The sequence below is a fragment of the Cherax quadricarinatus genome, chromosome 20, assembly GCF_038502225.1.
Source record: "Cherax quadricarinatus isolate ZL_2023a chromosome 20, ASM3850222v1, whole genome shotgun sequence".
Taxonomy (NCBI): Eukaryota; Metazoa; Arthropoda; class Malacostraca; order Decapoda; family Parastacidae; genus Cherax; species Cherax quadricarinatus.
Genome location: NC_091311.1, coordinates 13,680,029 through 13,704,426, shown reverse-complemented (window position 1 = coordinate 13,704,426; position 24,398 = coordinate 13,680,029). Strand labels below are relative to the sequence as shown.

Sequence of the window (24,398 nt, the reverse complement as noted above, 5' to 3'; positions counted from 1 at the left end):
GATGCTCCTGGTACTGAAGATTATTTTCGGCTAATTGTAAAATATCTGCAAACTTGGTTTGATTTAAACTTGGTATTTTAAGAGTCTGAGAGGAGGTTTAAATATAGGATCTATTTTGTCATTCGAAATGCGCACAAAAGATGTGGATAACTGGGTAAAATGTGAAGGAACAACACATAAACTAGTACAAAAATACAAAATTGTGCAAAGAAGAGAAATGAATGTTTAGGTAATCACACATGGAGTGATTTTTGCCTAATAAATTTACTAGCATTATTCTATAAGACATTTTAGGCAGTAAATGTTTAGTTTAATTTTATTAAGCTTCTTGATAGTCACAAACATTTTTTTTTTTTTCAAAAAAAGTGACATCATATGGTAGAGGATGAAAGTGACTCCAGGAACAAGGCATGGTGGACTGATAGACAGCAGATGACATGAATACAGACTGCAGTATGGGGATAGATCACAACTGGTTTATCACAGAGATGAGTTTTGGCACCTTATTGTTTATAATCTATATTAATGATCTTGACGATGGAATAAAAAAAACAGACATGATTAAAAAATAGGCCGAATAACAGATGTGGAGAATGATATCGATCGAACCTGAATGTCTCCCATTCTCCAAGTGCTAAATAAACCCTGTAGGTTAAGAGCTCTTCCATTTTTAAAATGGAAGAGCTCTTAACCTGACATCGGCACCGAGACAGCAGATGAGCAGTAGGAGGATCAGTGAGGACAGGGATGTCATAGAGAACAGAGGCACTATAACAGATTATGTAGCTAACTGAGATTACTGTGACCAGAACGAGGGTCACAAAAATTAATTATTCCGACAAGAATCTAACAAATTCTTTTATCACTACTTACCAGACGTTGCTGTTAATTGGAATATAAATTCCGTTTCATTAAAAATACCCGTTTACTACTAATCTACACAGTACTGCTATCTCATTGCACATTCTGGGGTTCAGAGATCTTATCAGGTCACTGAAAGTCAAAGAAGAAGGTCGTGGGAATCTACCGATACAGTCACACAGGAAGCTGCTAAACGGTTATTTTATTCGTATCTCTTGTTATGAAGGTAGAGGTTGCTAATGGTAAATCATATAATGTATAATATGTTTTACTGTGCTTAAATTTATTCTACTGTACTTTAATGGGATCCCACTAGTACAGTTAACACTGTCGAGTATTTTCTTGTACTAAGGATGACATGCTATGTACAGTTGCGAGAAAAAGTTTCCTGACATTCCCTCCTGGGCAGAACTAATATCAGGCAACTCAGACGTAGTAAACATGACTGAATGAATAAACTGGTAGACAAACATAAGTGACGGTACTTTCTGTGTATCTATATAAAACTAAATTTACGAATGCACACTTGAATTATATACCGTTTGGATATTACATATATTCAATATTATAAAACATAAAATTATTTGAAAAGGTGACCGAATATATTGTAAAGAAAGTGTTATGAATGACAATAATTCACTAAACATCATACATCAGTCACATCTACTCATGCGAAGCATAAGTGTGATAAAAGAGTCCCCCCCCCCTTAAGGAAGGTTCCTTGATGCTGGTGAGGGGCTCTTGATCTAGGGAATTGGATCTGTGCTCCAGTTTCCTGAATTAAGCCTGAATACCCTCCACATCCCCCCCACGGGCGCTGCATAATCCTACGGGTTTAGTGCTTCCCCTGATTATAATAATAAGATAGACGAGTTGGGTGACTAAGTGAAGCTCGGTGTACATTACTATAAAATATATTGTAGCAACTTTCTATGCTATTATTGAAAACCATATATAATAACATCCATCCATTTAACGTTCCATACTCTGAATTACACATATACATATATATTATTGTAACCACGAACGAGTGGTATTGATCAATAACAATATTGCACTAGCCAAGGTCTCGAACCCATGTTGTATTGGGCCGCCTCATGGTGAGCTAGAACCACATGACGCCATAACCCACAGGACCACCCAATCCTACAAAAATAGTGCAGCCAGCAGAGCTAGCTGTTTTACTGCTATCCGAGGACATTTGGTGTCGTGGGAGCTTTTAGACTAATTTTCATTCTCATCCCTGTTTGGTGTACTAGTCCACGAGCAGCATGTATATATTATTGTAACCACAAAGGAATTTTATTGATCAATAACAACACTGCACTAGCCAAGGACTCGAACCCATGTTGCTAGCTCTGCTGGCTACGCCATTTTTGTAGGACTGGGAGGTCCTGTGGGTTAAGGCATCATGTGGTTCTAGCTCTCCATGAGGCGGGCCAGTACAACATGGGTTCGAGTCCTTAGCTAGTGCAGTGTTGCTATTGATATATATATATATATATATATATATATATATATATATATATATATATATATATATATATATATATAAGGAATTCGTGAGCAGGCGAAATATACACAAACATTGATCTCTGGCTGAAGGAGACTCGAACCTACGAACCTTAGGACAAGGTACGCAGTGCTTTACCAATCTACCCGCACTGGACAATACCTTGGCGTGTATTTTGCGCTACACGTTTGATCCAAGGCAGCCAGCTTTCAGGGAGAAGGCTTACAGCTTTTCATCTCATCCACTGCATGCATCAGCCTTACTAGAGATTTTAACAATGCAAAGAATTCGCGAGAGCAGGCGAAATATACTTAATCACTGATCTCTGGCTGAAGGAGACTCGAACCTACGAACCTTAGGCCAAGGTACGCAGTGCTTTACCAATCTACCGACACTGGACAATACCTTGGCGTGTAGCTTGCGCTACGCGTTTGATCCAAGGCAGCCAGCTTTCAGGGAGAAGGCTTACAGCTTTTCATCTCATCCCCTGCATGCATCAGCCTTATTGTATTGTCCAGTGTGGGTAAATTGGTAAAGCACTGCGTACCTTGTCCTAAGGTTCGTAGGTTCGAGTCTCCTTCAGTCAGAGATCAGAGTTTGTTTATATTTCGCCTGCTCTCGCGAATTCCTTGCATTGTTAAAATCTCTAGTAAGGCTAATGCATGCAGGGGATGAGATGAAAAGCTGTAAGCCTTCTCCCTGAAAGCTGGCTGCCTTGGATCAAACGTGTAGCGCAAGCTACACGCCAAGGTATTGTCCAGTATGGGTAGATTGGTAAAGCACTGCGTACCTTGTCCTAAGGTTCGTAGGTTCGAGTCTCCTTCAGCCAGAGATCAGTGTTTTGTATATATATATATATATATATATATATATATATATATATATATATATATATATATATATATATATATATATATATATTTGTATGTATACGTATTATTCAGAGTATGCAACCTTAAACAGGTGGATGTTGTTATTTATGGTTCTCAATAATAGCATAAAAAGTTGCTACAATATATATATATATATATATATATATATATATATATATATATATATATATATATATATATATATATATATATATATATATATATATATATACGGTGTTGTTATTGATCAAATGGTATTGATCAATAACAACACTGCGACTAGCCAAAGAGTCGAACCAGTGTTGTTTTGACCCGCCTCATGGTGAGCGAAAATCACATGATGCTCTAACTCACAGGACCGCCAAATCCTACATGAATCACTCACCCAGCAGAGGTAGGTGTTTGACCATGATCCAAGGACATACGGTGGTGTGGGTGCTTCTGAGCTAATTTCATTCTACTCCCTGTTCGGTGTACTAGCCTCAACAAGCAGTATTTTATATTATTGTGAGCAGGAACAAGTGGTATTGATTAGTAACAACACTGCGACTAGCCGAGGACTTTAACCCATGTTGTTTTGGCCCACCACATGGTGAGCAAAAACCGCATGACGCTCTAACCCACAGAGCCACCAAATGCTACAAGAATCACACACCCAGCACAGCTTGGTGTTTTACCATGATATGAGGACATGCGGTGGTGTGGGTGCCTCTGGGCTAAATTCATTCTACTCCCCGCTTGGTGTACTAGCCTCAACAAGCAGTAGTTTTTGCTCACCATCAGGTGGGCCAAAATAACATGGATTCAAGTGATTGACTAGTCGCAGTGTTGTTATTAATATATATTATTATTTATTTTTTAATGCATCGGCTGTTTCTCACCAAGGCAGGGTGGCCCGAAAAAGAAAAACTTTCATCATCATTCACTCCATCACTGTCTTGCCAGAGACATGCTTACACTACAGTTATAAAATTGCAACACTAACTCCCCTCCTTCAAAGTGCAGCCACTGTACTTCCCATCCCCAGGACTCTAGTCCGGCCTGCCGGTTTCCCTTAATCCCTTACTCACACTCCAACAGCACATCAAGTCCTAAAGACCATTTGTCTCCATTTGCTCCTATCTAACATGTTCACGCATGCTTGCTGGAAGTCCAAGCCCCTCACACACAAAACCTCTTTCACTCCCTCCCTCCAACCTTTAATAAGCTGACCCCTACCCTGCCTTCCTTCCAGTTCAGATTTATACACTCTCGAAGTCATTCTATTTTGTTCCAGCCACTCTACATGTAAGAACCATCTCAGTAACCCCTCCTCAGCCCCCTGGATAATAGTTTTGGTAATCCCACACCTTCTCCTAAACCCCACCACTCATTGCCCTCAGATAAGACATCTCCACTGCCTCCAGCCTTCTCCTTGTTGCAACATTCACCACCCATGTTTTACACCCATATAAGAGCATTGGTATAAATATACTTTCATATAGTCCTCTCTTTGTTTTCATGTAAAAAGTTCTTTGTCTCCACAGACTCCTCAGTGTGTCACTTACCTTTTTCCCTTCATCAATTTTATGATTCACCTCCTCTTTCATAGACCCATCTGCTGACACGTCCACTCCCAGATATCTGTATACATTCACCTCCTCCATACTCTCTCCCTTCATTCTGATATTCAGTTTTCCGTTACCTAATTTTCTGTTATCCTCATCACCTTACTCTTTCCTGTATTCACCTTTAATTTCCTTTTACATACCCTACCAAACTCATCAACCTCTGCAACTTCTCTTCAGAATCTCCCAAAAGCACAGTGTCATCAGCAAAGAGCAACTGTGACAACTCCCACTTTGTCCTAGATTATTTATCTTTCAACCCTACACCTATTGCCAACACCTGAGCATTCACTTCCCTTACAACTCCATCTATAAATATAATGAACAGTAATTGTGACATCACACATCTCTGTTCAAGGTCTCCTTTTACTGGGAAATAATCTCCCTCTCGCTTACATACTCTAACGTGAGCCTCACTATCCTCGTAAAAACTCTTCACTGTTTTCAATAACCCACCTCCTATTCCATACATCTGCAACATCTGCCACATTGCCCCCTTATCCACCCTATCGTATGCCTTTTCCAAATCCATAAATGCCACAAAAACTCCTTATCCCTTATGTAACCCTGTATGTTTCACTGTAAACGCTTCCTCTACACACCCACTGCCCTTCCTAAAGCCTCCTTGTTCATCTGCTATCCTACTTTACGTCTAATTCTCAATTCTTTCAATAATAACTCTACCATTCACTTTACCAGGTATACTCAACAGACATATTCCCGTACAATTTTAACACTCGCTTTTGTCCCCTTTGCCTTTATACAAAGAAACTGTATGCTCTCTGCCAATCCCTAGGCACCTTACCCTCTTCTATACATTTATTAAATAAAAGCACTAACCACTCGAAAACTATGTCCTCACCTGTTTTTAACATTTTTATCTTTATCCTGTCAATCCCAGCTGCTTTACCCTCTTTCATTCTACCCACTGCCTCACGCACTTCCTCCACACTCACAACTGGCTCTTCCTCACTCCTACAAGATATTCTTCCTCCTTGCCCTATAAACGAAATCACAGCTTCCTTATCTTCATCAATATTCATTCAAATTCCCTCAATCTTCACGATACCTCTAACTCTATATTTAATAACTCTCCTCTCCTATTTTTAACTAAGAAATCCATTTGTTCTCTAGGCTTTCTCAACTTATTAATCTCATTTCAAAACTTTTTCTTTTTTTAAACAAAATTTGTTGATAACATCTCACCCATTCTTTCCTTTGCTCTCTTTTTACATTGCTTCACCACTCTCTTAACCTCTCTTTTTCTCTCCATATTCTCCTCCCTCCTTGCATCACTTCTTTGTATGACCTCTCTTATGCTAACTTTATTTCTCTTACTACTCTCTTTGCATCATCATTCCACCAATCGCTCTTGTTCCCTCCCACACCCACATTCCTGTAACCACAAACTTGTGCTGAACACTCTAATACTGTATTCTTAAACTTACCCCATACATCTACTACCACATTGCTTATACTCTCACTAGCCCATCCGTCCTCCAAAAGTTGTTTATATATTACCCTAACTGCCTCCTCTTTTAGTTTATAAACCTTCACCTCTCTCTTACTTGCTGCTTCCATTTTCCTAGTATCCCATCTGCCTTATACTCTCACTGTAGCTACAAGTAAAAGTGATCTGATGTATCTGTGGCCCCTCTAAAAACAAATACATCCTGAAGTCTACCCAACAGTCTTTTATCTACCATTAAGTAGTCCAACAAACTACTGTCATTACACCCTATATCATATCTTGTTTACTTATGCATCCTCTTTTCCTTAAAATATGTTTTACCTATAACCAAACCTCTTTCTATACAAAGTTCAATCAAAGGTTCCCTATTGTCATATACACCTGGCACCCCAAACTTACCAACCACACCCTCTCGAAGCATTTCTCCTAGTTTAGCATTTAGGTCCCCTACCACAATTACTCTCTCATTTGGTTCAAATGTTCCTACATACTTGCTTAGCATCTGCCAAAATCTCTCCCCCTCTCTCTCTCTTCTCTACGCTCCTCTCTTCTCCAGGTGCATACACAATTATTATGACCCACTTTTTGCGTCGGACCCTCATTTTAATCCGCATGATCCTTGAATTTATACATTTATATTTCCTCTTCTCTCTCCATAACTGATTCTTCAACATTATTGCTACCTCTTTCTTAGCTCTAACTCTCTCAGATACTCCTGACTTAATCCCATTTATTTCTCCCCACTGAAACTCCCCTACCCCCTTCAGCCTTGTTTCACTTAGAACTAGGACATCTAACTTCTTTTCATTCATAACATTAGTAATCATTTCTTTCTTATCATCCACAATACATCCACACACATTCAAACCTCCCAATTTTATAAAGTTCTTCTTTTTCCTGTTTTTAGTAATTTACACAGGAGAAGGGGTTACTAGCCCATTGCTCCCGGCACTTTAGTTACCTCTTATAACATGCATGGCTTACGGAGGAAGAATTCTGTTCCAATTCCCGATAACAATAAGAGAAAAATTAACAAGAACAAGAATTAGTAAGAAAATAGAAGAAAACCGAGAAAGGTGTGTGTATATATATGCTGGTACATGCATGTGTAGTGTGACCTATGTGTAAGTAGAAGTAACAAGACATACCTGCAACCTAGCATGTTCATGAGACACAAAAAAAGACACAAGCAATCCTACCATCATGCAAAACAATTACAGATATATATACATATATATATATATATATATATATATATATATATATATATATATATATATATATATATATATATATATATATATATAGGTAGTAATAGGTAGTAATATATATATATATATAGGTAGTAATAGGTAGTAGGTTGGTAGACAGCAACCACCCAGGGAAGTACTACCGTCCTGCCAGATGACTGTGAAACAAAAACCTGTAACTGTTTTGCATGATGGTAGGATTACTGGTTTCTTTTTCTGTATCATAAACACGCTAGATAACAGGGATATCTTGCTACTCCTACTTGCACTTTGGTCACACTTCACAGACACCCACATGCATATATATATATATATATATACATACATTTAGGTTTTTCTCCTTTTTCTAAATAGCTCTTGTTCTTCATTATTTCTTCTATTGTCCATGGGGAAGTGGAAAAGAATCTTTCCTCCGTAAGCCATGCGTGTTGTATGAGGCGATTAAAGTGCCCGGAGCGATGGGCTAGTAACCCCTTCTCCTGTAGACATTTACTAAAAATGAGAAGAAGAAAAACTTTATAAAACTGGGATGCTTGAATGTGCGTGGATATAGTGCAGATGACAAGAAACAGATGACTGCTGATGTTATGAATGAAAAGAAGTTGGATGTCCTGGCCCTAAGCAAAACAAAGCTGAAGGGGGTAAGGGAGTTTCGGGGGGGGGCGGGGAAATAAATGGGATTAAATCTGGAGTATCTGAGAGAGTTAGAGCTAAGGAAGGGGTAGCAGTAATGTTGAAGGATCAGTTATGGAAGGAGAAAAGAGAATATGAATGTGTAAAATCAAGAATTATGTGGATTAAAGTAAGGTTGGATGCGAAAAGTGGGCCATAATAAGCGTGTATGCACCTGGAGAAGAGAGGAATGTAGAGGAGAGAGAGATTTTGGGAGATGTTAAGTGAATGTATAGGAACCTTTGAACCAAGTGAGAGAGTAATTGTGGTAGGGGACCTGAATGCTAAAGTAGGAGAAACTTTTAGAGAGGGTGTGGTAGGTAAGTTTGGGGTTTTGTGTAAATGATAATGGGAGCCCTTTGATTGAACTTTGTATAGAAAAAGATTTAGTTATAGGTAAAACATATTTTAAGAAAAAGAGGATAAATAAGTATACAGGATATGATGTAGGGCGAAATGACAGTAGTTTGTTGGATTATGTATTGGTAGATAGAAGACTGTTGAGTAGACTTCTGGATGTACATGTTTATAGAGGGGCCACAGATATATCAGATCACTTTTTAGTTGTAGCTACACTGAGAGTAAAAGGTAGATGGGATACAAGGAGAATAGAAGCAACAGGGAAGAGAGAGGTGAAGGTTTATAAACTAAAAGAGGAGGCAGTTAGGGTAAGATATAAACAGCTATTGGATGATAGATGGGCTAATGAGAGCATAGGCAATGGGGTCGAAGAGATATGGGGTAGGTTTAAAAATGTAGTGTTAGAGTGTTCAGCAGAAGTTTGTGGTTACAGGAAAGTGGGTGTGGGAGGGAAGAGGAGCAATTGGTGGAATGATGATGTAAAGAGAGTAGTAAGGGAGAAAAAGTTAGCATATGAGAAGTTTTTACAAAGTAGAAGTGATGCAAGGAGGGAAGCGTATATGGAGAAAACGAGAGAGGTTAAGAGAGTGGTGAAGCAATGTAAAAAGAGAGCAAATGAGAGAGTGGGTGAGATGTTATCAACAAATTTTGTTGAAAATAAGAAAAAGATATGGAGTGAGATTAACAAGTTAAGGAAGCCTAGAGAACAAATTAATTTGTCAGTTAAAAATAGGAGAGTTATTAAATGGAGAGTTAGAGGTATTGGGAAGATGGAGGGAATATTTTGATGAATTGTTAAATGTTGATGAAGATAGGGAAGCTGTGATTTCGTGTATAGGGCAAGGAGGAATAACATCTTGTAGGAGTGAGGAAGAGCCAGTTGTGAGTGTGGGGGAAGTTCGTGAGGCAGTAGGTAAAATGAAAGGGGGTAAGGCAGCCGGGATTGATGGGATAAAGATAGAAATGTTAAAAGCAGGTGGGGATATAGTTTTGGAGTGGTTGGTGCGATTATATAACAAATGTATGGAAGAGGGTAAGGTACCTAGGGATTGGCAGAGAGCATGCATAGTACCTTTGTATAAAGGCAAAGGGGACAAAAGAGAGTGCAAAAGTTATAGGGGGATAAGTCTGTTGAGTATACCTGGTAAAGTGTATGGTAGAGTTATTATTGAAAGAATTAAGAGTAAGATGGAGAATAGGATAGCAGATGAACAAGGAGGCTTTAGGAAAGGTAGGAGGTGTGTGGACCAGGTGTTTACAGTGAAACATATAAGTGAGCAGTATTTAGATAAGGCTGAAGAGGTTTTTGTGGCATTTATGGATTTGGAAAAGGCATATGACAGGGTGGATAGGGGGGCAATGTGGCAGATGTTGCAGGTGTATGGTGTACGAGGTAGGTTACTGAAAGCAGAGAAAAGTTTTTACGAGGATAGTGAGGCTCAAGTTAGAGTATGTAGGAAAGAGGGAGATTATTTCCCAGTAAAAGTAGGCCTTAGACAAGGATGTGTGATGTCACCGTGGTTGTTTAATATATTTATAGATGGGGTTGTAAGAGAAGTAAATGCGAGGGTCTTGGCAGGAGGCATGGAGTTAAAAGATAAAGAATCACACATAAAGTGGGAGTTGTCACAGTTGCTCTTTGCTGATGACTCTGTGCTCTTGGGAGATTCTGAAGAGAAGTTGCAGAGATTGGTGGATGAATTTGGTAGGGTATGCAAAAGAAGAAAATTAAAAGTGAATACAGGAAAGAGTAAGGTTATGAGGATAACAAAAAGATTAGGTGATGAAAGATTGAATATCAGATTGGAGGGAGAGAGTGTGGAGGAGATGAATGTATTCAGATATTTGGGAGTGGACGTGTCAGCGGATGGGTCTATGAAAGATGAGGTGAATCATGGAATTGATGAGGGGAAAAGGGTGAGCGGTGCACTTGGGAGTCTGTGGAGACAAAGAACTTTGTCCTTGGAAGCATAGAGGGGAATGTATGAAAGTATAGTTTTACCAATGCTCTTATATGGGTGTGAAGCATGGGTGATGAATGTTGCAGCGAGGAGGAGGCTGGAGTCAGTGAAGATGTCATGTCTGAGGGCAATGTGTGGAGTGAATATAGTGCAGAGAATTCGTAGTTTGGAAGTTAGGAGGAGGTGCGGGATTACCAAAACTGTTGTCCAGAGGGCTGAGGAAGGCTGTTGAGGTGGTTTGGACATGTAGACAGAATAGAGTGAAACAGAATGACTTCAAGAGTGTATCAGTCTGTAGTGGAAGGAAGGCGGGGTAGGGGTCGGCCTAGGAAAGGTTGGAGGGAGGGGGTAAAGGAGGTTTTGTGTTTTGGCTTGGACTTCCACCAGACATGCGTCACCGTGTTTGATAGGAGTGAATGGAGACAAATGGTTTTTAATACCTGACATGCTGTTGGAGTGTGAACGAAGTAACATTTATGAAGGGATTCAGGGAAACCGGCAGGCCGGACTTGAGTCCTGGAGATGGGAAGTACAGTGCCTGCACTCTGAAGGAGGGGTGTTAATGTTGCAGTTTAAAAACTGTAGTGAAAAGCACCCTTCTGGCAAGACAGTGATGGAGTGAATGATGGTGAAAGTTTTTCTTTTTTCGGGCCTCCCTGACTTGGTGGGAATCGGCCAGTGTGTTAATAAATATATATATATATATATATATATATATATATATATATATATATATATATATATATATATATATATATATATATATATATATATATATATATATATATATATATATATATATATATATATATATATATATATATATATATATATATATATATATATATATATATATATATATAAAAATCCAAATATTCTTTCTTGAAGCCTTTTTATCTACTTCTACGAGGCTACGGGGAGTCCCACAATATATATATATATATATATATATATATATATATATATATATATATATATATATATATATATATATATATATATATATATATATATATATATATATATATATATATATATATATATATATATATACTAGAAATTCGCAAGAACAGGCGAAATATTCACAAAAACTGATCTCTGGCCGAAGGAGACTCGAACCTACGAACCTTGGAAGAAGGTACGTACCACACTGGACAACACCTTGGTACTCAACCCATGCTAGACGTTTTGTTCCAAGACAACCAGCTTTCATGCAGGAGGCTTACAGCTTTTCATCTCATCCTCTGTATGCATCGACCAATTAGAGATTTTAAAAAATTCTAGGGATTCGCAAGAACAGGCGAAATATGGTAAAGCACCCCGTAAAGCACTGCGTACCTTGTTCCAAGGTTCGTAGTTTCGAGTCTCCTTCGAGCAAAGATCAATGTTAGTAAATATTTTGCCTGTTCTTGCGAATTCCTAGCATTGTTAAAATCACTAGTTGGTGGATGTATGCAGAGGAGGAGATGAAAAGCTGTAAACCTCCTGCCTGAAAGCTGGCTGCCTTGGATCAAAACGTCTAGCATGAGCTGGGCACCAAGGTATTCTCCAGTGTTGTATGGATGGTAAAACACTGTGTACCTTATTCCAAGGTTCGTAGGTTCGAATCTCCTTCGGCCAGAGATCAGTGTTTATATATATATATATATATATATATATATATATATATATATATATATATATATATATATATATATTTATATATATATATATATATATATATATATATATATATATATATATATCCCACAAAGACAAAAAAAAAGTTTCTCTTTTTTGATTTAGTATTATATACAGGAGAAGGGGTTTCTAGCCCCAAGCTCCCAGCATTTTTGTCGCCTCTTACGACACTCATGGCTTACGGAGGAAGAATTCTGTTCCACTTCCCTATCAACTTCCTTCAGCGAACCTATACATGGAATTACCAGCATTATTCCCAGAAATAACACATAGATACGATACCAGAACGACGTACTCATAATCACTCTCACACTTTATTACATTAAGAACCTACAGAGAAGATTATAAAAAAGTTGATCTGGCACAAAAGCTACAGGTCTCACTATACTTCATCTCTGAGCGTTAAGGGTGTACCCTGCACATCACCAGCGATAGCAACGATGACACAAATGAGAAAACTTCCATCAAGTATACAGTCCTTCTCGTCAACAGCATGGCCAATACCACTTCTCCAGCACTCATAGACAGCCACATGAAAATATCACCCAGTTCCACGGCCACCATGAAGACCTAGGTAAAGCAAAACCAGCCAGCACTACACAACCGGTGCCAGGGTGTAAAGGATCCTTTCCAGGGGATGCCAGAAAGCTTACATAGAAAGAGAACAGAATATAGAAAAGGAGAATGGTGGAACTGGTTGGGTGATGCCGATAAGTTGAAGATAAAAGAAGAGAATACGTTGATCAAAACATTTATTAATTAAACGTTTCACCACGAGCAACTTCCATTCTAATACAGAGAAGCTAAAACAATCAGTATATATAGTGCAAGATATTAGTTGAGCATTTTAAACTATATTCACCAAACCTTTTGCATATTAGACGCTACTCATTTTAGCTTGTCTGCATTAATTAATTAAGACTGGAGGAGCGACTAGTGTTGAAACGTTTCCAACTGCTCTGATCAATGCACATGTGTTTCTTATAAGCACAGCAGTAGGCCTTATGACCCATGCAAGGAAGTTAGTCCTCAATTTCCAACCCTTTCCACTCATGCAATACATGACTGCCCATTCATCTCCATCAGGTGATATCACCACTCTACCTTTGAAAAAGCCTCCAGTATTGATATTTCTTCAAGAAATGTTATGATAGTGCATATGTCTCTCATTCCTATGATTATCTTAATGCTGAAACAACCAGAGTCTGCCTTAACGATATTTCTATTATACAATATTAATTAATATTTTAACAGTATTGCAGTACTAATAGGATTATAAAATAATGGCAAATAATATATCAAGACTGACCTTGCTTTTCGGTGACTGACGGTACGTGAGTGATGCTCGTGTGGTTTTCAGGGACAGTAGTTGGAGAAATAAGACTACTTTGTGCATCCAGGAGAATGTCCAGGTAATCTTCCCGTCTTTGACCTGACTTCCGTGCTGCTATAATCTCCTTCACCACTCTTGTGAAGAATTTTACAGAATTTGACTCAATTTTGAAGCCCAGAGCATTACAAATCCTTGGGTACATGTTAAAAAGAGTAAATTTGATGAACTTTGCAAAAGAAAACTCAAAAAAAGCTGCTGCCCATTTGGCAAACTCTGGTTCTTCATTTTTAAAAGAATTACATTCAATACCAAAAGCACAGGAAGCAATACTGTCCATAGTAAACCGTCCAAAATTATCCTTCATATCAACATAAGGTTTCTGAGCGGCTTTTTTAAGAGTAAAAGAGACAAGAGTGTCAGCCTTGTTACAGACGAGAGGGAACATCCCACGTATCTTGCCAGAGGTGAATGTTGGAGTCATGATGGCTCGAAGTGCCTTCCACTCATCTCCGGACTTTCTGGTTAACGTTTCATTAGTAATGCTTCCTTCTTCTGCCCGAAATATCTCTCGGTCAACAAAATGTTCGAAGTCTTTAACAAGAATGCCTTTGACAAGGACTGGATCACCAATCATTAGGACAGGACGAAACAGATCATAGAGGCCACACAGCGATGCTCCGCCGTACTTGTGATATACCTGTAAGTTCAGGCAGCAATTACAATGAGAGTAAATTAACACAATAATCTGACGTCATACAGATAAAATTTAAAGTTTTCTTGTTTGAAAAGTATTATATTTTTAGTATTTGATGATTAAAAGAAATATATTTAATTTACAAGAGAAATATGGTTACGTTCTTCCGTTAAAATCTTTGCAGAAGTTCTTGATGACAACCAAAGAAGGACGAGAACTAACCTCGTCGTAATAATCCCATCGAGATTGAAAGATTGGTAACTTCTTATGCATGTGTCCCAGGAATGGTAGAAAGGGTGGGGTACGAATACCACGGGATGACCAGTAGCTGTGGCACCAGCGAGAGTATACATAAGCCACCAGCACCAGTCCTGCTACAAACAACCACACCTCCACACTCACCCTGAAATCAAATATGCTCATTAGTAGATACAGTGAAACCCCTGTATCCAAGCGGGATACAATCCAAGCCCTGCCAAGGATAGCGAAAAGCGTGGATAATAACAAGCTAAGGTCAGTGGTCACGTGTGGTCATACCTGCCTAAGCTCTTGGGAGTTAGCGTGGGCTGTTACCAAGCACCATGGCTTGTTGTAGTGTTTTAGAATCTCAGGTTCAAGAGTTGAAGAAGAAGATTCTACTTCTTTAGGAGGAAAATAGGAGGCTGAAGTTTTGCATAGATGAGTTTGGGAGTGAGTGTGAGAAGGATTTAGCTGGTAAGGAGGATATGGTCACCAGCAGTGATAGTGGCAGCCACTTTAAGTGGCAAGTGGTTCACAGTTCAGGAAGAAGCAAGATAAAGAGAGTTAATAGGGAAGATGTGAAGGTAGGAAATCGATTCTCTGTTCTCCAAGACGAGTGTACTTCAGTGGTTAGTGAGGTTGAAGGTACCATTGATTCCCCATGCTAATCAAGTTAAGAACATTTTAATAGTAAGAGATTCTCAGGTAAGATATATGGACCATGCATTTTGTAACAGAGACAGAAAGGTCAGACAGAGAGTGTGCCTTCCTGGAGCTGGTGTTGGTGACATAGTCAGTAGGTTGGATAATATTATGGCATGTAATGGGAACAAGCCCATTATCAGTCTTAGTGCTGGGGGTAATGACATTGGGAAGGGCAGGAGAGAGGAGATGCTGGATAAGTATAGGTCAGCCATAGAAGTAGTTAGGTCTAAGGGAGGGATCCCAGTCATATGTAGCATTTTACCAAGAAAGGGAATGGGCAATGAATGGATGTCTAAGACAATTGGTATAAATTGCTGGCTAGCCAGGTACTGCAAGGAACTTGCAATCCCAGTCATTAATAACTGGGACTTATTCTTTGGCAAACGTGATATATAAGCAAGGGATGGGGTTTATCTCTCTTGGGATGGAGTGGTTGCATTAGCCAATTTGACTGAGCGGGTAACTGATGATTTGTCTAGGAATTTAAATTGATAGATTATAGAGGTATGGGTGTTTGTGGAAAGCAATCAGGCTGCAGCATTAGGGTTAAAAACACCAGTTATTACCGGGATACCTCAGGGATATGTTTAAAAAGACAATATTCAAAATAAAGTTGCTAGTAATGGCAAATCAATTGATCAACAAACAAAGAGAGATAGCAGAGGGCAACGAGTGACTAACTCCCTTTAAGGTTTACTATACAAATAGTAGGAGTCTAAGAAATAAGATAAATGAGCTAAGATTACTTGCAAGTGTAGGTCATATAGATATTATTGGTATAACAGAGACCTGGTTCAACCTGAAAGATAGAGAAATGCCTTCTGAATGCAACATACAGGGTTATAAACTATTCCACACTGATAGGGTCAACAGGGAGAGTGGTGGAGTGGCGATGTACGTCAGAGAAAATTTAAATTGTTGTCTTAGACATGATACAAGATTAGAAACATCGAACACAGAATCTGTTTGGCTACAGTTTCTCGAGGGACGTGACAAATTAATTTTGGGTGTGATTTATAGGCCCCCAAACCTTGATAGGGAGTGCAGTAAGCTGTTATGCGACGAAATTCATAAGGCATCTAGATATGAAAATGTTGTGATGATGGGAGATTTTGAATCTAGTGACTTTCTTGATACGGTTCAGGATTGCTTTTTAGAACAGGTTATGACAGAACCAACTAGAGGAAACAATCTGCTTGACTTGGTTCTTGCCAATAAAGATTCACTAATTAATAATCTTGAGGTTAATGATAAGCTTGGGGAAAGTGATCACAAATCACTTAGTTTCAATATATCATGGATGGGAATAAATGGTATAAAATACCGACACAATGGAAATATAAACACATATGCAGTATAATGTGATCCTTTATTGTGGGTTTTTTCAAGTCACAAACAGAACTGTTTGTGACTTGAAAAAGCCCACTGTGTGGGCGAAACGTAGTCAATAAAGGATCACATTATACTGCATATGTGTTTATATTTCCAATATATCATGGAATTACCCAGATAACTCCAATCAAATCTCTGTCACAAATTTTCGCTTGGCCGACTTCATGGGACTGAAAAATTACCTGGGTGGGCTAAATTGGGATGTCCTGACTATGGGTCAGGTAGGCGATCATGGTTGCTAATATGACGTTTTTCAGAGCATAGTTCTAGCTGCCCAGACAACTTTTGTTCCGAATAGAGAAATTAGATCTAACAAAAATGATCCCAAATGGATGAACAATAGATTAAAACATCTCATTGGTCAAAAGAGAGGCATATATAGGCGTATCAAAAGAGAGGATGGGCAGTTACAAAGTCAATATATTCAATTAAAGAAAGAAATAAAGAAAGGAATAAGAAAAACAAAAAGGGATTATGAGACTAAGGTCGCAAGGGATTCAGAGACTAACCCAAAAGGGTTCTTTCAGGTATACAGAAGTAAGATTAGGGACAAGATTGGCCCACTTAAGAGTAACTCTGGTCAGATCACTAACAGTGATAAGGATATGTGTGAAATTCTCAATACCTACTTCCTCTCAGTTTTCACCCAGGAAAATACTAGCGATATTCCTGAAATAATAGTTTATGTAGAATAGGACGACAATAAATTATGCACGATTACAGTAACTATTGACATGGTACTCAGACAAATAGAGAAACTAAAACCTAACAAATCCCCAGGCCCTGATGAACTGTTTGCAAGGGTGTTAAAGGAATGTAAAGAGGAACTTAGCATACCTTTAGCTAATCTTTCACTACAAACTGGCTTAGTGCCTGATAAATGGAAAATGGCAAATGTAATACCTATTTACAAGGCAGGTGACAGGTCCTTGGCTTCGAACTATAGACCAATAAGCCTTACCTCCATTGTGGGAAAATTTATGGAATCAATAATTGCCGAAGCAATTCGTAGCTATATTGATAGGCACAGATTGATTAATGAATCTCAACACGGTTTTACAAAGGGGCGTTCCTGTTTTACGAATTTACTAACTTTTTTCACTAAGGTGTGTGAGGAGGTAGATCATGGTAATGAATATGATATTGTGTATATGGACTTCAGTAAGGCTTTCGATAGAGTTCCACACCAGAGGTTTTTGAGGAAACTTAAGGCACACGGAATAGGAGGAGAAATTTTTTCCTAGGTTGAGGCATGGCTGACAAATAGGCAGCAGAGAGTTTGCATAAATGGGGAGAAATCAAAATGGGGGCATGTCACAAGCAGCGTTCCACAGGGGTCAGTGTTGGGCCCGTTGTTGTTCAAAATTTACGTAAACGATATAGATAAGGGAATAAATAGCTACATAAGCAAATTTGCTGATGACACCAAAATAGGCCGTCCAATTCATTTTAATGAGGACACTAGAGCACTCCAGGATGATTTGAATAGACTGATGCAATGGTCGGAGAAGTGGCAGATGCAGTTTAATATTGACAAATGCAAATTTCTAAATGTTGGACAGTTAAATAACCATGCCATATATAAACTAAATAATGTAGATCTTAATAATACTGATTGCGAAAAGGATTTAGGAGTTCTGGTTAGCAGTAACCTAACACCAAGACAACAGTGCAGTAGTGCTCGCAATAAAGCTAAGAGAATTCTTGGCTTCATATCTAGAAGTATTAATAAAAGAAGTCCTCAAAGAAGTCCTCAGGTTGTTCAACTCTATATATCCTTAGTTAGGCTTCATTTAGATTATGCTGCTCAGTTCTGGTCACCGTATTACAGAATGGATATAAATGTTCTAGAAAACGTACAGAGGAGGACGACAAAGATGATCCCATGCATCAGAAATCTTCCCTATGAAGATAGACTGAGGGTCCTGAATCTGCACTCTCTCGAAAGGCGTAGAATTACGGGGGATATGACTGAGGTGTATAAATGAAAAACAGGAATACAGGAAGGGGATGTAAATAGCATGCTGAAAATTTCCAGCTAGGATAGGATTCGCAGCAATGGTTTCACGTTGGAAAAATTCAGATTCAGGAAGGATATAGGAAAGCACTGGTTTGGTAATAGAGTTGTGGATGAGTGGAACAAACTCCCGAGTACAGTTATTCAGGCTAAAACGTTTAGTTTTAAAAATAGGTTAGATAAATACATGAGTGGGTGTGGGTGGGTGTGAGTTGGACCTGACTAGCTTGTGCTGCTGGGTCTGGTGCCGTGCTCCTTCCATGAGTGGAGGTGACCAGACTGGGTGGGTCATTGGGCTAATCCGAGGGGGTCATTGGTCTAATCCGGGGGGGGGAACATGGACCTGCTCCACATGGATCAGTAGGCCTGTTGCAGTGTTCCTTCTTTATTATGTTCTTATGTTCTTACATAAGTCGTTTTTCTTATATATACATAGCTATAATGTTGGGTTTTGAAGGGGGAATAGTGATGGTGGCCCAGTGTGGGTGGTAGTGTTGGTGGCCCAGTGCGGGTGGTAGTGTTGGTGGCCCAGTGTGGGTGGTAGTGTTGGTGGCCCAGTGTGGGAGGTAGTGTTGGTTGCCCAGTGTGGGTGGTAGTGTTGGTGGCCCAGTGTGGGAGGTAGTGATGGTGGCCCAGTGTGGGTGGTAGTGTTGGTGGCCCAGTGTGGGTGGTAGTGTTGGTGGCCCAGTGTGGGTGGTAGTGTTGGTGGCCCAGTGTGGGTGGTAGTGTTGGTGGCCCAGTGTGGGAGGTAGTGTTGGTTGCCCAGTGTGGGTGGTAGTGTTGGTGGCCCAGTGTGGGTGGTAGTGTTGGTGGCCCAGTGTGGGTGGTAGTGTTGGTGGCCCAGTGTGGGTGGTAGTGTTGGTGGCCCAGTGTGGGTGGTAGTGTTGGTGGCCCAGTGTGGGTGGTAGTGTTGGTGGCCCAGTGTGGGTGGTAGTGTTGGTGGCCCAGTGTGGGTGGTAGTGTTGGTGGCCCAGTGTGGGTGCTAGTGTTGGTGGCCCAGTGTGGGTGATAGTGTTGGTGGCCCAGTGTGGGTGGTAGTGTTGGTGGCCCAGTGTGGGTGGTAGTGTTGGTGGCCCAGTGTGGGTGGTAGTGTTGGTGGCCCAGTGTGGGTGATAGTGTTGGTGGCCCAGTGTGGGTGGTAGTGTTGGTGGCCCAGTGTGGGTGATAGTGTTGGTGGCCCAGTGTGGGTGGTAGTGTTGGTGGCCCAGTGTGGGTGGTAGTGTTGGTGGCCCAGTGTGGGTGAGAGTGTTGGTGGCCCAGTGTGGGTGGTAGTGTTGGTGGCCCAGTGTGGGTGATAGTGTTGGTGGCCCAGTGTGGGTGGTAGTGTTGGTGGCCCAGTGTGGGTGGTAGTGTTGGTGGCCCAGTGTGGGTGGTAGTGTTGGTGGCCCAGTGTGGGTGGTAGTGTTGGTGGCCCAGTGTGGGTGGTAGTGTTGGTGGCCCAGTGTGGGTGGTAGTGTTGGTGGTCCAGTGTGGGTGGTAGTGTTGGTGGCCCAGTGTGGGTGGTAGTGTTGGTGGCCCAGTGTGGGTGGTAGTGTGGACGGTGGGTGACTAAGTGTGCAGTTGGTGTGGGCACTAATTAGGGTGGTTGGTGGCTACATAACTAGGAGTTAAGATAGTTGGTGGCTACATAACTACGAGTTAGGGTAGTTGGTGGCTACATAACTACTAGTTAGGGTAGTTAGTGGCTACATAACTAGGAGTTAGGGTGGTTGGTGGCTACATAACTAGGAGTTAAGATAGTTGGTGGCTACATAACTACGAGTTAGGGTAGTTGGTGGCTACATAACTACTAGTTAGGGTAGTTAGTGGCTACATAACTAGGAGTTAGGGTGGTTGGTGGCCGCATAACTAGGAGTTAGGGTGGTTGGTGGCTACATAACTAGGAGTTAGGGTGGTTGGTGGCTACATAACTAGGAGTTAGGGTGGTTGGTGGCTACATAACTAGGAGTTAGGGTGGTTGCTGGCTACATAACTAGGAGTTAGGGTGGTTGGTGGCTACATAACTAGGAGTTAGGGTGGTTGGTGGCTACATAACTAGGAGTTAGAGTGGTTGGTGGCTACATAACTAGGAGTTAGGGTGGTTGGTGGCTACATAACTAGGAGTTAGGGTGGTTGGTGGCTACATAACTAGGAGTTAGGGTGGTTGGTGGCTACATAACTAGGAGTTAGGGTGGTTGGTGGCTACATAACTAGGAGTTAGGGTGGTTGCTGGCTACATAACTAGGAGTTAGGGTGGTTGGTGGCTACATAACTAGGAGTTAGGGTGGTTGGTGGCTACATAACTAGGAGTTAGGGTGGTTGGTGGCTACATAACTAGGAGTTAGGGTGGTTGGTGGCTGCATAACTAGGAGTTAGGGTGGTTGGTGGCTGCATAACTAGGAGTTAGGGTGGTTGCTGGCTACATAACTAGGAGTTAGGGTGGTTGGTGGCTACATAACTAGGAGTTAGGGTGGTTGGTGGCTGCATAACTAGGAGTTAGGGTGGTTGGTGGCTACATAACTAGGAGTTAGGGTGGTTGGTGGCTACATAACTAGGAGTTAGGGTGGTTGGTGGTTACATAACTAGGAGTTAGGGTGGTTGGTGGCTACATAACTAGGAGTTAGGGTGGTTGCTGGCTACATAACTAGGAGTTAGGGTGGTTGGTGGCTACATAACTAGGAGTTAGGGTGGTTGGAGGCTACATAACTAGGAGTTAGGGTGGTTGGTGGCTACATAACTAGGAGTTAGGGTGGTTGGTGGTTACATAACTAGGAGTTAGGGTGGTTGGTGGCTACATAACTAGGAGTTAGGGTGGTTGGTGGCTACATAACTAGGAGTTAGGGTGGTTGGTGGCTACATAACTAGGAGTTAGGGTGGTTGGTGGCTACATAACTAGGAGTTAGGGTGGTTGGTGGCTACATAACTAGGAGTTAGGGTGGTTGGTGGCTACATAACTAGGAGTTAGGGTGGTTGGTGGCTACATAACTAGGAGTTAGGGTGGTTGGTGGTTACATAACTAGGAGTTAGGGTGGTTGGTGGCTACATAACTAGGAGTTAGGGTGGTTGGTGGCTACATAACTAGGAGTTAGGGTGGTTGGTGGCTACATAACTAGGAGTTAGGGTGGTTGGTGGCTACATAACTAGGAGTTAGGGTGGTTGGTGGCTACATAACTAGGAGTTAGGGTGGTTGGTGGTTACATAACTAGGAGTTAGGGTGGTTGGTGGCTACATAACTAGGAGTTAGGGTGGTTGGTGGCTACATAACTAGGAGTTAGGGTGGTTGGTGGCTACATAACTAGGAGTTAGGGTGGTTGGTGGCTACATAACTAGGAGTTAGGGTGGTTGGTGGTTACATAACTAGGAGTTAGGGTGGTTGGTGGCTACATAACTAGGAGTTAGGGTGGTTGGTGGCTACATAACTAGGAGTTAGGGTGGTTGGTGGCTACATAACTAGGAGTTAGGGTGGTTGGTGGCTACATAACTAGGAGTTAGGGTGGTTGGTGGCTACATAACTAGGAGTTAGGGTGGTTGGTGGCTACATAACTAGGAGTTAGGGTGGTTGGTGGCTGCATAACTAGGAGTTAGGGTGGTTGGTGGCTACATAACTAGGAGTTAGGGTGGTTGCTGGCTACATAACTAGGAGTTAGGGTGGTTGGTGGCTACATAACTAGGAGTTAGGGTGGTTGGTGGCTGCATAACTAGGAGTTAGGGTGGTTGGTGGCTACATAACTAGGAGTTAGGGTGGTTGGTGGCTACATAACTAGGAGTTAGGGTGGTTGGTGGTTACATAACTAGGAGTTAGGGTGGTTGGTGGCTACATAACTAGGAGTTAGGGTGGTTGGTGGCTACATAACTAGGAGTTAGGGTGGTTGGTGGCTACATAACTAGGAGTTAGGGTGGTTGGTGGCTACATAACTAGGAGTTAGGGTGGTTGGTGGCTACATAACTAGGAGTTAGGGTGGTTGATGGCTACATAACTAGGAGTTAGGGTGGTTGGTGGCTACATAACTAGGAGTTAGGGTGGTTGGTGGCTACATAACTAGGAGTTAGGGTGGTTGGTGGCTACATAACTAGGAGTTAGGGTGGTTGGTGGCTGCATAACTAGGAGTTAGGGTGGTTGGTGGCTACATAACTAGGAGTTAGGGTGGTTGCTGGCTACATAACTAGGAGTTAGGGTGGTTGGTGGCTACATAACTAGGAGTTAGGGTGGTTGGTGGCTGCATAACTAGGAGTTAGGGTGGTTGGTGGCTACATAACTAGGAGTTAGGGTGGTTGCTGGCTACATAACTAGGAGTTAGGGTGGTTAATGGCTACATAACTAGGAGTTAGGGTGGTTGGTGGCTACATAACTAGGAGTTAGGGTGGTTGCTGGCTACATAACTAGGAGTTAGGGTGGTTAATGGCTACATAACTAGGAGTTGGGGTGGTTAATGGCTACATAACTAGGAGTTAGGGTGGTTGGTGGCTACATAACTAGGAGTTAGGGTGGTTGGTGGCTACATAACTAGGAGTTAGGGTGGTTGCTGGCTACATAACTAGGAGTTAGGGTGGTTGGTGGCTACATAACTAGGAGTTAGGGTGGTTAATGGCTACATAACTAGGAGTTAGGGTGGTTGGTGGCTACATAACTAGGAGTAAGGGTGGGTGGTGTCTACATAACTAGGAGTTAGGGTGGTTGGTGGCTACATATCTTGGAGTTAGGGTGGTTGGTGGCTACATAACTAGGAGTTAGGGTGGTTGGTGGCTACATAACTAGGAGTTAGGGTGGTTGGTGGCTACATAACTAGGAGTTAGGGTGGTTGGTGGCTACATAACTAGGAGTTAGGGTGGTTGGTGGCTACATAACTAGGAGTTAGGGTGGTTGGTGGCTACATAACTAGGAGTTAGGGTGGTTGGTGGCTACATAACTAGGAGTTGGGGGGGTGGTTGCTGGCTTCATAACTAGGAGTTAGGGTGGTTGCTGGCTTCATAACTAGGAGTTAGGGTGGTTGGTGGCTACATAACTAGGAGTTAGGGTGGTTGGTGGCTACATAACTAGGAGTTAGGGTGGTTGGTGGCTACATAACTAGGAGTTAGGGTGGTTGGTGGCTACATAACTAGGAGTTAGGGTGGTTGGTGGCTACATAACTAGGAGTTAGGGTGGTTGCTGGCTTCATAACTAGGAGTTAGGGTGGTTGGTGGCTACATAACTAGGAGTTAGGGTGGTTGGTGGCTACATAACTAGAAGTTAGGGTGGTTGGTGGCTACATAACTAGGAGTTAGGGTGGTTAATGGCTACATAACTAGGAGTTAGGGTGGTTGGTGGCTACATAACTAGGAGTTAGGGTGGTTAATGGCTACATAACTAGGAGTTAGGGTGGTTGCTGGCTACGTAACTAGGAGTTAGGGTGGTTGGTGGCTACATAACTAGGAGTTAGGGTGGTTAATGGCTACATAACTAGGAGTTAGGGTGGTTGGTGGCTACATAACTAGGAGTTAGGGTGGTTGGTGGCTACATAACTAGGAGTTAGGGTGGTTGGTGGCTACATAACTAGGAGTTAGGGTGGTTGGTGGCTACATAACTAGGAGTTAGGGTGGTTGGTGGCTACATAACTAGGAGTTAGGGTGGTTGGTGGCTACATAACTAGGAGTGTATATGGCATGTTAGAGTGTGTGGACAGTGAAAACATGGGTAAGGTGTGGGGCTGTGAGTGCTAGAAGCTGTGGAGTGGTGAGTGAATGCATGAGTAAGGTGTGGGGTCGTGTGGGCTAGAAGCTGTGGAGAAGTGGTGTTGGTGAAAGGTATGCCTGG

The 24,398-nt window shown here is 41.4% G+C and overlaps 1 protein-coding gene across 2 annotated transcripts in view; it reads right to left on the bottom strand.

The window, feature by feature from the left end:
- The window catches only part of LOC128703650 (cytochrome P450 3A21-like), a gene marked incomplete at its 5' end in the record, with an annotated part of 79,214 nt that extends 64,543 nt beyond the window's left edge, over positions 1-14,671 (bottom strand). For both annotated transcript variants that reach the window (XM_070086885.1, XM_070086884.1), the window contains 2 exon segments: positions 13,557-14,277; positions 14,497-14,671. In XM_070086885.1, coding sequence (XP_069942986.1) covers positions 13,557-14,277; positions 14,497-14,671 — 896 coding nt within the window.
- Between the last annotated feature and the right edge of the window lie 9,727 nt (positions 14,672-24,398).